Source organism: Cupressus sempervirens, chromosome 9, assembly GCF_028749045.1.
Source record: "Cupressus sempervirens isolate cs-2001-9-10 chromosome 9, ASM2874904v1, whole genome shotgun sequence".
Taxonomy (NCBI): domain Eukaryota; kingdom Viridiplantae; phylum Streptophyta; class Pinopsida; order Cupressales; family Cupressaceae; genus Cupressus; species Cupressus sempervirens.
The window spans coordinates 370,499,373-370,515,145 of NC_143126.1; the positions used below are offsets into that span (position 1 = coordinate 370,499,373).

The 15,773-nt window shown below is 34.4% G+C and overlaps 1 protein-coding gene across 10 annotated transcripts in view; it reads left to right on the top strand.

Annotated features, from left to right (window-relative positions):
* The window catches only part of ALY3 (DNA binding protein), a 129,771-nt gene that overhangs the window by 80,688 nt on the left and 33,310 nt on the right, over positions 1-15,773 (top strand). For all 10 annotated transcript variants that reach the window (XM_089800153.1, XM_089800160.1, XM_089800156.1 and 7 more), the window contains 2 exons: positions 9,228-9,587; positions 9,683-9,861. In XM_089800153.1, the coding sequence (XP_089656279.1) occupies positions 9,228-9,587; positions 9,683-9,861 (539 nt within the window). The remainder of the gene's footprint in view (positions 1-9,227; positions 9,588-9,682; positions 9,862-15,773) is intronic.

Sequence of the window (15,773 nt, forward strand, 5' to 3'; positions counted from 1 at the left end):
TTCTTACAGTATTGAAGTCCCTCAAAATAAAATAATTTAATATAAGTTCCTCAAAATAATTTTTATAAGTGATTTCAAAAAGTGATTTGAAGTTGAGTTATGAAGTGTCACTAAGTCAAGGGGCAAAACTGAAAAAGTAATACCAAACGGGAAAAATAATTTCAGGAGACTTCTTGAGGAAGTTGATAATAGCAGATAAAAGATTATGAATAAAGTAATGAAGCTTAAGGAAACCTAACAGTTGTTTGTTGCAAAAACTCCTTTCTTGAAGATTGAACATCCAGTGTTAACATTTTAGCCTGTCGATGAAAACTCTCTTTGTAATGAAAATGAATGACAGAAACTTGTAGTTTTCTCACTGGATCCAGCAGAGTTGATTCGAACTGAGGATTGCAAATGAACAGAAAGATCATTTCAAGAATATATTTAAGATTTCTACTTCTAGAGCTGTGGTGAAAGGCAAATGATTTTTAGCCTATAGGTTTTAGACTTTTAGTTGTATTGAAGCCTTCCTAATATTTTGGCTATGTAGATTTTTTTTGAATATTTTATAGTTTTGAGGAGATTCCTAACATTGATATGTATATGTGGAATTTCCCAATTTTGAATTTGTTATGTGTAAATACTAACTAGGATGATTTGACGATTAAATCAAATTAAGGGTTGGTGATATTTTGTTCCCAGCCATACTCTTTTATCTATTTATCTGTTGCTTATTATAATTGTTTTCTATACCAATGAATATTGAACCACATTTGTTAAAATCCATAACTATCGTTTCTTGGACATAATTATGGTATCAGAGCTCTTGTCAGCTTGTTTAGAAGTTGGCGTTTTTGTTTCAAACCTTCATTTGGATGCTAGTGTTGAGTGGTTGTGTTCTAGTTTCAGAAGCATATCATTTGTATTTTCCTTCACCGAATAATGAAGTTATGCGAGAATTTTTGTCTGAAATTTCACAGAAGAATGAGTTGCATTATTCTATTATTCTAGTCAAATAGGATAGAAGAATTAGAGAAGAAAGATCTATGGATATTTAATTATAGTATTAGGATAATATCTTCGAAGACATAATGTCTCTTTAATGGTCATCTAGCATGCTTTAGTTTGTATAGGAAAGTTTCCTATTTTGTCTTCTATTAATGTATGCTTCTTTTTAGAAACATCTTGTTTGTACATTCTATAAGAACGTTTCCGTTCTTTGTTAATAATCATTCCATTAATCTATCACCTTGCTTGTGTAACATGGTATCAGAGCTTAGGTATTTTTTCTGAAAAAATTTAGGATTTCATTACGAAATCTTATGTTCTTTAATTTATTCGAAATCTGTTTATTTACATACTCCTCTATGGCTTCTGTTCGAAAATCAGTGTGCAGCATTTTCATGGGTCTGCTTATTCTACCTCTATTCAACCCGTCTATGGTCGTCTGCAACTAGTATGCCCATTTCTGCAACCTGTGGTCTCTTTGTGCTGTTTTCTTCTACTCGTGCACCGTTTTCAACCTCTTTCAAGGTCTTTTCTGAGAAAAACGACAGCCATTGCCACCATTGCCACCAGCAGTTTCAGTTTTGAAGCTTGTCTGCAATTGTTTTTGAGGTCGTTTCAGTTGGCTAGGGTTTCCTTCGTAATCCCCCGTTCTCTTGCCGGTTCAAAAATCTACTTGTAGGTTCTTGGTGGGGTATTCAAAACCTCAACTGGGTCATCGTTAGAATTTCCTGGGTGTCTCAATTTGTGTGCCTTGAATTCCGTACTAGCTGGAATTTTATTGTGAATTCAGATTCATTCTGTTTTGAGATCTCTTCTAGGTGTTCGTCGGGTTTTTCTTGGTCAGCTGAAACATTTTCTTAAAATCTGCACCTGTTCATTTGTTTTTCAATTTTATCCTAAAAGATCATATCCAGTAATCTGTAATCTGCGATGTTTGCATGAGATTTTGTTTTCTGGGTTGTCGATTTTTCCTTTTTCCCCAAAAAATCTTTCTTTGGGTTCTGTGATATGCAAAGTTGCTTGGCATTCAGGGTGTTTACCTTTTTTTCAAAAAAAATAAAAATCAATGCTTTGTGAAACTTCGGTCTGGGTTTTTCAATTTTTATGACAAAAACTGTGGCTTCTTGCACTCTGTTCCAAGTCGTAGTACTCTTTTGCAAAGTTCTTGGTCTCTAACATTTAACAGATCCAGGGAGGGTCTCAGCCATTATCAAATGTTCGGACATCCATACAATGACTGTTAAGGGAGGGTATCAAGATAATATCTTCCAAGATAGAATGTTTCTATAATGGTCACTTACTTGTTTTTAGTCTATAGAGGAAAGCTTCCTATTTTGTCTTCTGTCAATATATGTTTATTTTTAGAAGCATCTTGTTTGTACATTCTATAAGAACATTTGCGTTCTTTGTTAATGATCATCCCAGCATTCTATCATCTGGCTTGTGTAACATAGAGATTGGTTCCATTACTAGGCTCTTTTAGTTTTAGCTGAGGTTCTTACAAAAAGATCAGCTTGACATTAGAGAGCAAAGTCAGATAAAGCAATACATTTAAGCTTGTCATGAATGGTAAAAAATATTTTTTTGATTTTCAAAAACATATTACTTTCACAAATGTCTACAACTTGAGAATGAGATATCCATCCGGATGCTTTCAATAGAACAAGCCTCACATAGATTTTAAATATTCAACAAAGAGTTTATTTAGAAGAAGAAAGAACAGCAATTAGAATCAAAGTCTAAGAATCCATCAAAAGTGCCACAACATCAGAGTAGTCAATGCTTTGGAACACCTCTATCATACAACACTTCCAAGCATGAACAAAAAGAAGATCTCTCTTGTTGTTAAACGGAAAGATTACTGTAAAATGAATTAAGACAATAACTTCTCTTTTCATGCATATAATCATGTGAACCAAGCCACACATGTTGGAGCATAGAAGAGACAAAATTAGATGAGGGTATAGAGGATCCCGATGAAGATGAAGAAAAAAAAGTGACAAAAACCGCTGAGCTATGAGTTGAAGAAGAAGATTAATAGACTTGTATCAAATGTTTATTCCGGTAAAGTTGTGAGGCAGTGAAGAAAGAATTTGTGATAAGCTGAGCATGAGAAATAAGAAAATTCAGATTTGCAGATGAACAATTCAGAAATGCACAGGTGAGGAAGTTGTTCTTTTTTAATTGAAATCAATATATCCTCCATTGGTTGATGAATTGTAGGGTTTTGTGAAAATATGGTTAAGAAGGTAAATCAAATTGTTCTATTAGGATATTTTTAGGTTGAGTTTTAGGATTCCATGTTGAGAAGTATGCATTTGAGAGGAGCGCCTTAGTGAATATTAATATTGGTTTTTCAGCTTCCTGAAACTTTTAGACCAGCAACTAATGATAAGCACTTTAGATCAATCCAGTGGTTTTAGTTCAGAATAGGATCTGGATATTGTGGTGTAAGAGACTTAGCAATTACATTCAGAAAGTGGTTGTTGAAGGTATATTATAGAATTGAATGTTAATTTTTGTATTGATTCTAGTAGAGATTCAATTTTATAATGACCTCAATATCATTAGAGTGGTTGGAAAGATAGATGCTGGTAACAATAATATTGAAATCGTTTACAAATCTTGTGCTCATTCAAGCAACAACATCAGACTTACAAGCTTATTCAAGCTCCTTACGAGCAACCATACTACAAAGAACAATTGGAAGACCAAGAGTCACAACTTAGAATCCACCTTTTACAATGAGACAAATACAACCAATAGAAGACCAAGAGTCAGAACTTAGAATTCCACAATGATGTCCCTCTTGGGATTTGAACTAGGGTCTCCACAATAAAAATTCATTGCTTTAACCAACTAAGCTAAACCCCTTGGACAGATGCTGGTTACAATAGAGAATGAAGTGCAATGCCTTATAGAGTTGGAGAGCACAAAAGGGGCTCATTGAAGGATTAATGCAAATGGAGAGATAATGGATTGAGCAAACTGATGGAGTAAGTTTTGTTAGGACTATACAAATTGTCATTATCGCAGATTTGCAAACAATTATGAATGCAATGGAAACAATGAAATTAGAATGTATGCATATGATTAACGACAAAATGAGGCCATCAAATTTGTAGAAGAGGCCTTAATGACATTGAGGGAAATAAAATAAAATCGACGAGCTTCAATCAACCAAGAACTCTCTAGAAAGTGTCAAGATAGAACTTTTGGAGGTAGAACATTAGTTTGATGTTGGAAAATGTTTGAATAGTTGAGATAATGAAACAGGGGCTAAGGAAACTAAGCATGGGATTGACAGGCTTAAAAGGTTAAAGAGGATTTTGATTTAGAATAATTTTTAGGAAAAGTAAAAGTTGCAAGTATAGGTTTTGGTTAGCATGAAGATTGGTCTAAATAGGGGAATAGGAATGAAATGTACTATAAAATTAGAGTAGGTAAAAATGATTAAATTCGTAGCAAGTGTTATATGCTTTCACTCAAGATTGTCTACATATAAGACTGTGAGACTTGGGTGTTTCATTGAGATGTCAAAATTTCAAGAAGAAAAAGCTACCTTCTATTCATTTTTGCAGTTTGCAAGATAGATCAATAGCAATATTTTCTCCTTCATTACTTTTGGCATGGACTTTAACACTTTAAGTTTTTATTGAGTGGAATTTTTATGGAATTGATGACGCTTTGAAGAGGATTGCTTAACAACATTAACAAGGATAGAAGGGTTTTAGCTTTGTCGTATTTAGGAGCATGATAGTGATTTCATTTGGTACATTAAGCATCTTTCAATTAGGTTTGAAATTCCAAGAACAAAGAAGCTTGCAAACATACTCTGAAACTTTGGGAATTTGGTCTTCAAAATATTGCACCCTTTTTTTCTAGTTTTTTGATCTTGATTAGTGTTGCTTGATTCATTAATTCTTAAACAAGGTAGTCCTAGACTCCTGAGAATAATAAAAAATGCTATGTCTATTGGCAGTGGGCCCATGTCTCTCTCGAGGATTTGTGACATAGTTAAAACAACCTCTTGTGTATTCTATAAGTCTAGTGATGTATTAGGGCATTAATAGGTCAATCTTTTGGTGCGATGACAACCCTAGCTTGTAACAAGTGGTATCAAAGCTTGGTCACAAGTTCAAATTCACGCATGCCGCAATGAGTACTACTGGGAGGGGGATTGTTAGCAGTGGGCCAGCATCTCTTGTGGGGATTCACGACATTGTTTACCAACCTCTTGTGTATTCTATAAGTCTAGTGGTTGTCTTGGGCATTGACAGGTTGATCTATAGGTGCAACAAAAACCCTAGCTTCTAACAATGTTTGCCCTTATGTTTTGTTCTACCCGGAGCCGGAGATCCTGCAAAGAATGAAAGATAGACAAAGGTTCGATGCTCAAAGTTGTGCCTGCCCCCACAAATCAATTGTGCACCTTCATTGCTTTCTTTCAGTCTGGCTAAGTCTGATCGGCTCAATGCCTGCCCAATTGAACCCAGCACAATAGAGCTAAAGTGCCCCCTACCATTCTATAGGCTGGAACAGAGGGCAAGAATGCTCACTGTTTGATATACATAATATGATTAGAGTGGGTAGAACAACTGTTTCTACCTCAATTCGTGTTTATACTGATATTACTTTGTCACAACCATATGTATGTATTCGAGGTACTGAGCAATAGCAAAATATAAGCATGATAGTGATCTCATAGCATCATCAAATTAGTTTTGAAATTCCAAGAGCAAGGGAGTTTGTAGAAGTTTTCATAGTCTGAGAGTTTGGGTATTTGGTCTTCATAAATACTACACGTTTTTTCAAGTTCATTGATCTTGATCATACATGCTTGATTCATTTTCCTTAAACGAGATAGAGTCCTAAGTATAATAATCAATGATAATTCCGCCTCATTGGGATTAGTATATTGATATTACTTTGTAATGACTATATGTATGTATAGGAGGGAACACAGAGTAGTTAATCTTCTTATTGTGAGTTTTGTTCTTAGTGAAGAATTTTGGATGTTTGCATCTCTATTGATAGGCTACCCTATTTCATGCACTCCTTCGATGTTCCTTTGGATCCTTTTAAGAAAACCATCAGTAAAATTGCAAGAGAGGGCATCTATATATAATATATTTAGACCTCTTGGATATCCCCAAATGAATTGCTTAGTCTCAATTTGATTTTCTATTCTAAGAAATTCTTAAAAGTGGTGAATGGTTTTATTCATCAACTTCACTATCTTTAACATCAATTAGTATCATTAACTTCAGACACTCATTAATTCTGGGTTGAAATGTATCATCACATTCTATGGTGGGACTGGATCTGTCATCTTTGCTCCTTATAAGAGGTGGAAATTAAGGAACCACTCAATTTTATGTGTCTCATTTACTGTGAGATCCATAAAACATTTCATTGTTTCTACAAGGAGACATGTACTAGACTATCTACTTTCTTTAGATATTTGCACCAATGAAGCTTGGCTCTTTTTATTCACGATTTTGTAACCTTTCAATGCAGATCCCAAATTGGGAAGTTGTGGAGGGGAGTGTGGATCTAGATGTTTTGGATTCCCCATGTTGACCCGCTCTCTCTAGGTGATAGGCCAAACAAAACAGTCTTTCAGTATTAATACTTCAAATATTAGAGTTGACACTTCTCGTAGCACACAATTACTGCTCAATTTACTTATTCCTTAACTTTCTCTCTGATGAAGACCAATTCACAAACTTACACAACATACAATAGTTTATTTCACCATTTTGGTGTCAGAGCGGGTAGATTATGGGAGATCAGAAAGGTCACTAATTGTATTTCTAAAGCACGTGATTGAGAAGATCAAGAAGATCTTAAGCTGGCAGATGTGAAGTTGCAGGAGTGCTAAAACAAATATCCCAATATTTATGAGCTGGAAGGTTCGAACAGAAATTCCCATCACCTAAGCTGGAGATTCAAGAGAACAAATGTGGTGCAATTCATCAATGAAGAGAACTTGCTGCCGCTAATCTGGACAAAAGAAAGATTATGTTAGCAAAAAAATATGAGAGTACATTGATATGTTCTTTTTGTGCCTGACTTCTCTCCCCTACATTTGAGGCTGAAATATTTCCTCATTTTATACATGATAATAAACTAAATTAAGATTTTAATGGATCCAATTAGGATTCCATTATTTAGAAAACAGTTCAACCTTTTATGTATATTTTTATATTAAATCATCGCTTAAACATCTGGTACAATAGAAATATATCAGATTATTGTGCTGATCAGGTATCATCTACTAGATCTTGTACAACCTATTACAAAACCAAGATATCATCACCCTATGCTGCTAGAAGTGTGCAGAATATACAAGTTAAATTTAGTAAAGAAGAACCCCATCTGTTTCACCAGTCTATATCAAATATCTACTATCAAATCATGAATCCCATGGACCAATGATATTGTTGCTGCATTCAGCAGCATCTGTGGCAACTGGAGGATCAAGTGGATGCATATCTGCAACAGCTTCCCATCAGAAGCATCTGGACCAACAATCTCTTATGTTATTGTTAAAACAACCCCACATTTATTAATCAAGACAAAAACCAAAATAACCGGAACATGAACCTGCATTACTCTCCCTTGGCATCATGGCTTTATTCATTCCTTTGGCATGACATGGCCCCATTTTGATGACAAGGATCTACCACTAATTAACCACTCCCATATCATAGGACCAACAATCTCTTATGTTATTGTTAAAACAACCCCACATTTATTAATAAAGACAAAAACCAAAATAACTGGAACATGAACCTACATTACTCTCCCTTGGCATCATGGCTTTATTCATTCCTTTGGCATGACATGGCCCCATTTCGATGACAAGGATCTACCACTAATTAACCACTCCCATATCATAGTTGTAGGTTTATAATACAAGCTTCTTGTCTATATTTGGAGCTACACTAGCATTGGATGTTAGGTGAGTTTCTAGAGAAAGTGCTTTGATTGCCCATGGGCTATCCTAGAGGCGCATATTGACCTTGGATACATTTTTGCAAGCATTAACTCTCATAGTGATGATGGATGGTCTGAGTGACTCCTTCCATTCGGATATATTCTTGATGAGGTTTTCTTCTAGTCTTTACTGGCACATGCTTTAGGGGATCTTGTTTGCCCTTAATTGCCATTTGTATTGCTATTAGTATGAAGCTCAATGCTTTATTTGTTCTCACGTACTCTTATTATTTTTATTCTAGCATTCAATGTTGCTAGAAATTTATGGTTTGAATGTCTGTGATGTCAAGATTGTTTGACCTACTTTTGGTCCTCTATGGACATTAATATAGCTTCTTTCTTTCCTTAGCATTAGACTATCAGTGGGTTTTTAATTTAATCATTCTTGACATTCAAACCAAAAAAGGTGGCTTGCTATTGACCTATGTTCCGTAGGAATGCGTGTTTTTATTCCATAATCGCTCATGCAATTTTCCTAGTCAAATTACTTTTTTATGAATTGAATGGTAATTCTAGGCATCCCTTTTTCAAATGCTTTTGTTTCCCCATCCACTCTAAAGAAGATTTAAATTAGCTTACAATTATGAGCCAATTCACAACTAAGAGAAAAGCTAGAAACTATGACAAACAAATGGTATCCATACTTGACTTTCTTTAATAAAAATGCTTTTAAGTCAGTCTGAATCAAAGAAGAGACACTGGAATCGGCATGCACCATTATGGGATACTTTAATGGTCACGATCTGGTGCTCTTATTAACTCAGAACAAGGAGGACTGCCATGTAGGACAATAATAGAAAAATGTGCAGATTAGAGAATTTCAGGTTCTAGTTCATGCACCAATAGTTAAATTTTTATTTTGGGTTATACATTTCACCCAGGGAATAATAAACAGTAAATACCAACATATGCAAAATGGGGAACTATTTTTTGCAAGATGACTATTTGATGCAGTCTATTAGGAAGTTGTTCATGCTTTTGTATGGAAGCCAATTCACTCTGGGGTAGTATCATTCAATGTATGTATGATCTCTTCTATCTCTTTAATGTTTGTATTATATGAGCAGTTTTCCCTTTAAGTAAATCTAAAACTACTTGAGAATGGTCTATGAAGCTGTGAGCTGTAGAACTGATAGATGAGTTAGGTGATAATAAATGGAACACACATATATGCTCATTTTGAGTCACATCTACTTACTAAAATAATTGATGCAAAAATTGCTTCCTTTTTGCAGGCTTTACTTGTAGATGGAACAAAGTTTAAAAATAAAAAGAGAACAGCTAATTTACGTGTACTTTCTAAGCAAGGAAGATTGGTTAAGCCTCTTCCTATGTCTACTTCAGACCCTGAATTTTCTCTGTCAGACAGAGGTGTAACAGAGTATATAGCACCACATTCTGCTTTAGGCCAAACTAGTTCGTCCACAAACCTTCGAAGCAGACGCAAATTGTCTTTACAAAGGGCGTTTTCATCAATACCTGGTAAAAGTCTAGAGAATTGTGAGAATGCTGTAGTTATTGAGCAATCTGAACTACACAACAATGTGTCTGTATTTTGTCCTCATAGTGTAACAGATGGGGTTTCAAGCATGAAGGTTAGTGCTTTTGTTCTCTGGTGTTTTCATACTCTTATTTATAGTTTCCAAGCCAGTCTCTGAATATCACATTCTGATATTTTATTATTGTGCAGGCGAAATTGACTCATTGTTTATCATCTCAATTGCTACGGCAGTGGTGTACATATGAATGGTTTTACAGTGCAATTGATTGGCCATGGTTTGCCCGGAATGAGTTTGTAGAGTATTTGAATCATGCAGGTCTTGGACATGTTCCTAGACTTACTCGTGTTGAATGGGGTGTAATACGCAGGTGATTGTCACGGCCAATCTTTTCTAATGTTTACTAGGTTTTCTTTGTTAATTGGATAAAAAATCATGAAAAATTAAAGTGGTTGTATGTAAAGGACTTGAATTTGATTAATAATTATTTCATTGTAGAGATCTGTTTTTGTTCTTTCTGATTCCTGTGTTATGTTTTATATGCATTGTTGTAGTGGCTTAGTTTCTTTCTACGCATGTCTCCATGGCTTAATGCTTTTTTTTTCATACTATCATGTCTGTGATTCATTAATAAAATCACAATGCAAGGAGATCCTCAAAACACTGTAAACAATGCGAGCATTGTAGAGTACGAGGATTCAAACAACATTAATGAAGGCACTTCCACCCTAAAGCTTTGAGGTTGGTTTGTTTCACAATTATTATAATATTATTAGTTTGGGATGATCCTATATCCCAAGCTTATACTTCTAAGCAACTGTAGTAATAAACACTTCTATGCAGGTATGCTTTCATTGTGTGTCTTTTAATCTGTATGTGACTTGAGTATTTTTATCATTTTTCTATAATCCATTTCCCATGTGTAGTCATTTTTTCTATGATCCTTTTCATATTTTTTTAACTTTTTTTGATTATTGGTAATGAGGTTTTGTTAAGGACGTTTGAAAGAGGAAGGGAAACAGTTAATTATCCATAGATAACTTGATAGAATTAAACTTTGGCTAAATATCCATCTCTAAGAGCGAAACATATTTATTTTTTTTTCTCTATGAGATTCAACATCAAGCATGTCCACAAAATTGACAAACTTCGTTTGGTTACAAGTGCTTCAATGAAAATGCAGACTGTTTGCTTTAATGTTGGACAATATTGCATCTCCATGGTATCATATTTAACAAATTTAAGTTTGGCCATTCTTTGTAATAAAGAACAGAAGTTTGGTCAGTTTTCATTTGCTAATGAGCAAGTATCATATAACAGCCATACAGCTTTGCTTATAGTTATTTATGTGTTATACTTTGCTTTCGTGAAAATAAGTGGTACAATAGTTGTTTCTTATCAAGCCTGAAAATAGTACCATTGCTGCAAGTACATCTGTATATTGATTTTGTATCATCTGTTGTGCTTGGCCAATCAAAGTCTGCCAAAGCTATTAACTTGAACTATCAGGTGTAGATTTGGCCTAAGCTAAATTATTCTGTAAACACCACAAAATGGCGATCAAAATGTCAGAACTTCCTCAGTTTGATCTTTTCCAAAAGAAATCAACTCGAGGCAATTGCTTAAAAAGTCCAGGGCAATTTTAGTAGGTAAAAAGTCGCAGAGAAATTGCAAGTCCAATTTGAAAATCTGCCAAGTGTTATTAGTTTTGGTTTGCGGCTGTTTGATTTTTTGTTTGTGCCCCAAAACCACAACTGCATATGCAAATATCCTTGGGGGCTGCAAGATACGCTTGTGAAACCAAATAAAACAACCTTTCAACTCCCAAAAAGTCCCTTGTGATTGCAGCTTAAAAAAATACTCTCTATTACAAATGTGAAAAAACCTCATGACAGCATTTTAGAAAAAATGATATTTTTGACACACTCCTGCAAATCCACCATCCATTTGTTGCAAAAGAATGATGATCATGCAGTTGCTGCAAAAATATGATGACCATAAATTTGCTGCAAAAACATGACAAGTTCACCATGGTTTTGTTTTTGGTGGAAGTGTTTAGTGACTTAGGGTTTTGTTCCTGCAATTTGATGTGTATGTAGCCAATTCTTGTTCACTAAGTTACTGGGTACGTCCCTATGTGGTCTCAGACTGATTTTGAATTGGTGCGTGTATGAGTCTTGCCACAATAGTGGCTTGGATACACCTAGCTAACCTTTGTTTATTGTGGGTCCTTCATGGAAGATACACAATGAACCCAAGGAGCTTAGGTTGTGGAGGACCTGCAATGATTCTAAGGTTCTTGGGAATAGCTAGCTAAGCGATTCTAAGGTTCAAATACGTAATTTAGCCATTTAGTGATAAAATTTGTGAAAGTGGAATGCATCATGAAGTTTGCCACTAGAACCTCATGATTGGTGTTATCCCTCAACCTTGTTGGGGTATTGCCGCTAGACCCTAATTACTATTGGATTCTCATGACCCATAAGATATTTGATTATAATGAGGTTGTTTGGGTGTCGATACCAAATTTGACAACATAGACAATTATCTTTGTGACTACCATAATATCATTGATCAATGATTAGGTATCATACCGTTGGACCCACACATGTGTGTATATATATGTTGTACCCACTTTTAGCATGCAAAAGAGAAAACATTATAATACCGACTTCCCATAACTCAATACTTGTACATGTCCCTATACTAGAATTGGCAACTAAGCTTGATTTTAAGCTATGTTGCTAGATATATGTAATATGCAATTGGATCTAAGTTCGGTTTTAATGATGTACCCATACCAAGTTTTGCTAGTTTTGTTGTTTTCAAAAGAAATTAGTTGAATTTTGGAATTAAAAAAATGTCTCTGTGTTCATTTGAGGCAAATTTAGTCCCTTTCCTGGTCATGTTTATAGAAATTGATTTAATGCAATACATAAAATCTATATATTGGGTTAATCCTCACACAACAAATTGCAAACCCTAGAGTTTGTGCAATGTGGCTCAATCAGCTCGTGGATAGCATAATTCACAATCTTTCAAAAGAAGTTCCATTTAAGTTACCAACTTTTATCTACAAATTTAACCTCACAAAGTTTAAACTTTTTCACATCTAATTGGTAATTGGTGGCACTTGATTACTATGGTTCTTAGTCCTCTTATGTTGAATCTATAAATTAGATTTGTCAATTCACAATTCGTAGTTGTGAACTATTGGTTTTTGTGTCATCATATATGACTTGGCCTAAAATGGCCAAATCAGTTGAATCCAATTATTCATTTGAGATAAAAATAATCACTTATAGTGGTGTGCTTGACTTCATCAAGGATATTGTGGAAGTTTTCAAGACACAATACCTTTTGGTTTGGTGCATTTTATGTTTTCAAAATTTTGGGATTGATTTATGGAAATGATTAAAAGGCAAATTTTTAGAGGGCTTTAGCAAACAATGATTGTTGAGGTCATTGTTCAAAATATTGTTATTGACAACTTATTCCTAGGGCAAAAAATATACTGGGAGAATGTTAGAGACAAATCTGTAAATTATTGAGAAAATAGTGGGAACTTAAAAATTGCGTAGATTTAATTAGAAGTGCATTTTTTGAAAAATTCAACAAGCCGAAGTATCTAATGAGTCAGTAGATGTGTAAACAAACCAAACAAGCTAAGTGTGTGTGTGTGTGTATAAACATATATATATGTGTGTGTGTGTGTGTGTGTGTGTGTGTGTGCAAATAGGGTACAAAATCACATCCTCATGTGGAATGTTGATGGCTGGTAGCCATAGTTTGATAGTTTGAACTCTGAAGTGAACTAAAAATAGCAAATTGTCTTTGTAAAACTATAATTGAATACAATTACAACATCAAAATTGTATGCATCTTCCTCTTCCCCTTCCCAATAGCTCTAGAAAAACTATTGGAGTGGTAGGGGGTCTATCTCTAGAAGTTTGTTGTGGCTATGCCTGTGCCTCCTTGCTTTGCACAACTGGCTGATAATCGACCTTCATCTTTGATGTAGATGGTGTTGACACTGCTAATGACTCCTCATCTTTTGGGTCCTCAATTTCCTCTTCGTCTTAAATGCTATCCAATACCACTATAAATCCACTCTCCATAGCTTGCCTCTCCAAATTGTAGATCTCATCCTCTGTGAACAGTGGAGGTTGCTCCTACGATGTCCAATTGCATGAAGGATCTATGTCATCCGAGCCAAGTGGACCAATTGGTGTTCCCTCTACCTTTCTTACGCTCAACGAATGTTATATTGCACAAAGAGAAGGTAATTGAGGTGTTTTTGTGCCAACTTTTTCGTCCTTTTCTTGTGAATGGCCTGGAACAAACTCTAGTTTTGCTTACAACTAGATGCACTACAAGGATGGCATAAGATTCAGAGTGCAAGTCATTGCACATTTAGGGTATTTCCACCCCAATTTCGCCACCAAGCATTTGCAAGACAAATATTAAAGATTTCGAAAGCAAAAGACTCCAAAAATCGAAATATTATTCTTGCAGTTTGAGTGTTTCTTCTCTCTGCTTTCTTGTTGCATTCTGGTATAGTTCCAATTCAGCTACAGCGAGGTCTCTCACCTCGATCTCGGGTACCATCCTTTGCATGCATTTTGTGAGGCCCTCCATGATCTCTCCATTGGGATTTGAGTAAGATGGAGAGAGGCGAAAACAAGGGTTGAGGAAGTACCCTGCCACATGAATGGGTTGGTGGAACTGTTTGTAATGCCTCCTATTAATAATTTCCCATATGGGGTCAAATTTGTTGTAGAAGACAATGTATGCAACATTTCTCCATTAGGTTTCATTGAATAACTTGAGTCTAGCCTTGCTTTCACAAATAGTTGCTTCAAAGCTGTCAAAGAAGTAATAATTCTCTGCAACATTAAGAAAATTGTTGCAAACCTTGCGACTCTTGGTCTAACCAGCTCCTTCCATTGAGTGTGTTATTTCATCAAGCAAAGAACTATTTATAACCCTTGCCTGCATTATATATATATATATTGAATATATCAATTAAACATCATTAATAAGTGAATATATATATATATATATATATATATATATATATATATATATATATATATATATAGATATATATATATATATATATATATATATCAATATCAATACTTACCAATTAATAAATAAAATATTAATTTAAAACTTCAGTTACCATTCTTATTATTATCATTCTTATTATTAATTAACAAATTCCATTAATAATTAAATTAATCAATACATTGCTAACTGCTGCTTGTAGAATGAATATACACAAATCATTCTGTGGAGACCATTGTTCTAAATAACAAACAAATAGTCCAATACCCATTCATGCTGATAAGTTTACATTGGTTCAAAATAACCCTATCGATTCTTAAGGACAGGATCACTACTTTTTTCGAGACACAACCTTGTACCTAAAAGGTATAAAGAGTGAAGAAACAAAGATAAAAGAGCCACAAGTAAATAGAAAGGAATATTATAAAAAGAAGTATCGATTTGAGAAATAAGATAGAGGAATCAATTTTAAATTAAAAAACATATATATGGTTGTTTACTGTTTATCACTTGCGAATAAGTGTTGCAATCACTAATATGAGAATACAGTAATATATAATATTGTTATTGCGTCATATATATACATATTTACTATCTGTGATTGTTAGTATTATATTTAGCATCACTCATGAATTAACATATTTCTGAACGAAATGAAAGATTGAGAAAAGAATATAAGATAGAAGGATTAGAACATATAAGGATCAGATGGTAAGTTAAAGTTTGAATTCTTTCATTGAGGTATGTATTCCTGTATATATATATATATATATATATATATATATATATATATCGAGCGAGAGAGAGCGAGAGAGAGAGAGAGAGGTATGACTTCATTATTCTTACTTTAGTGATGGAAAAGGAAGGTTGAAGCAACTTAAGGAATGACGGTCTAAATCCCAAAAGGATAGTTGGTAAAATAGGGTGGGGATCAACGTCCCTTTAATTCTTGAGGACAAAAGTCCCAAGGGAGGGCTTAGATGTGTAAAATTTGAGGGAATCTATCAAGTGGTTTCGAAGCTCTTGAATTGTATTCAAAACCCCTCTTTCTGTATAACAAATTAATAGCAGATCAAGCTTAACAACAAGAGATATAAATAGTATATGAACGTAGATTACTTAATATGCAATACAAATGATGATTGTCCGTACTTGTAACATATGCTTATGAGGAATCAATGCATTTTCCTGTCAACTCAACTTCGGGTATAA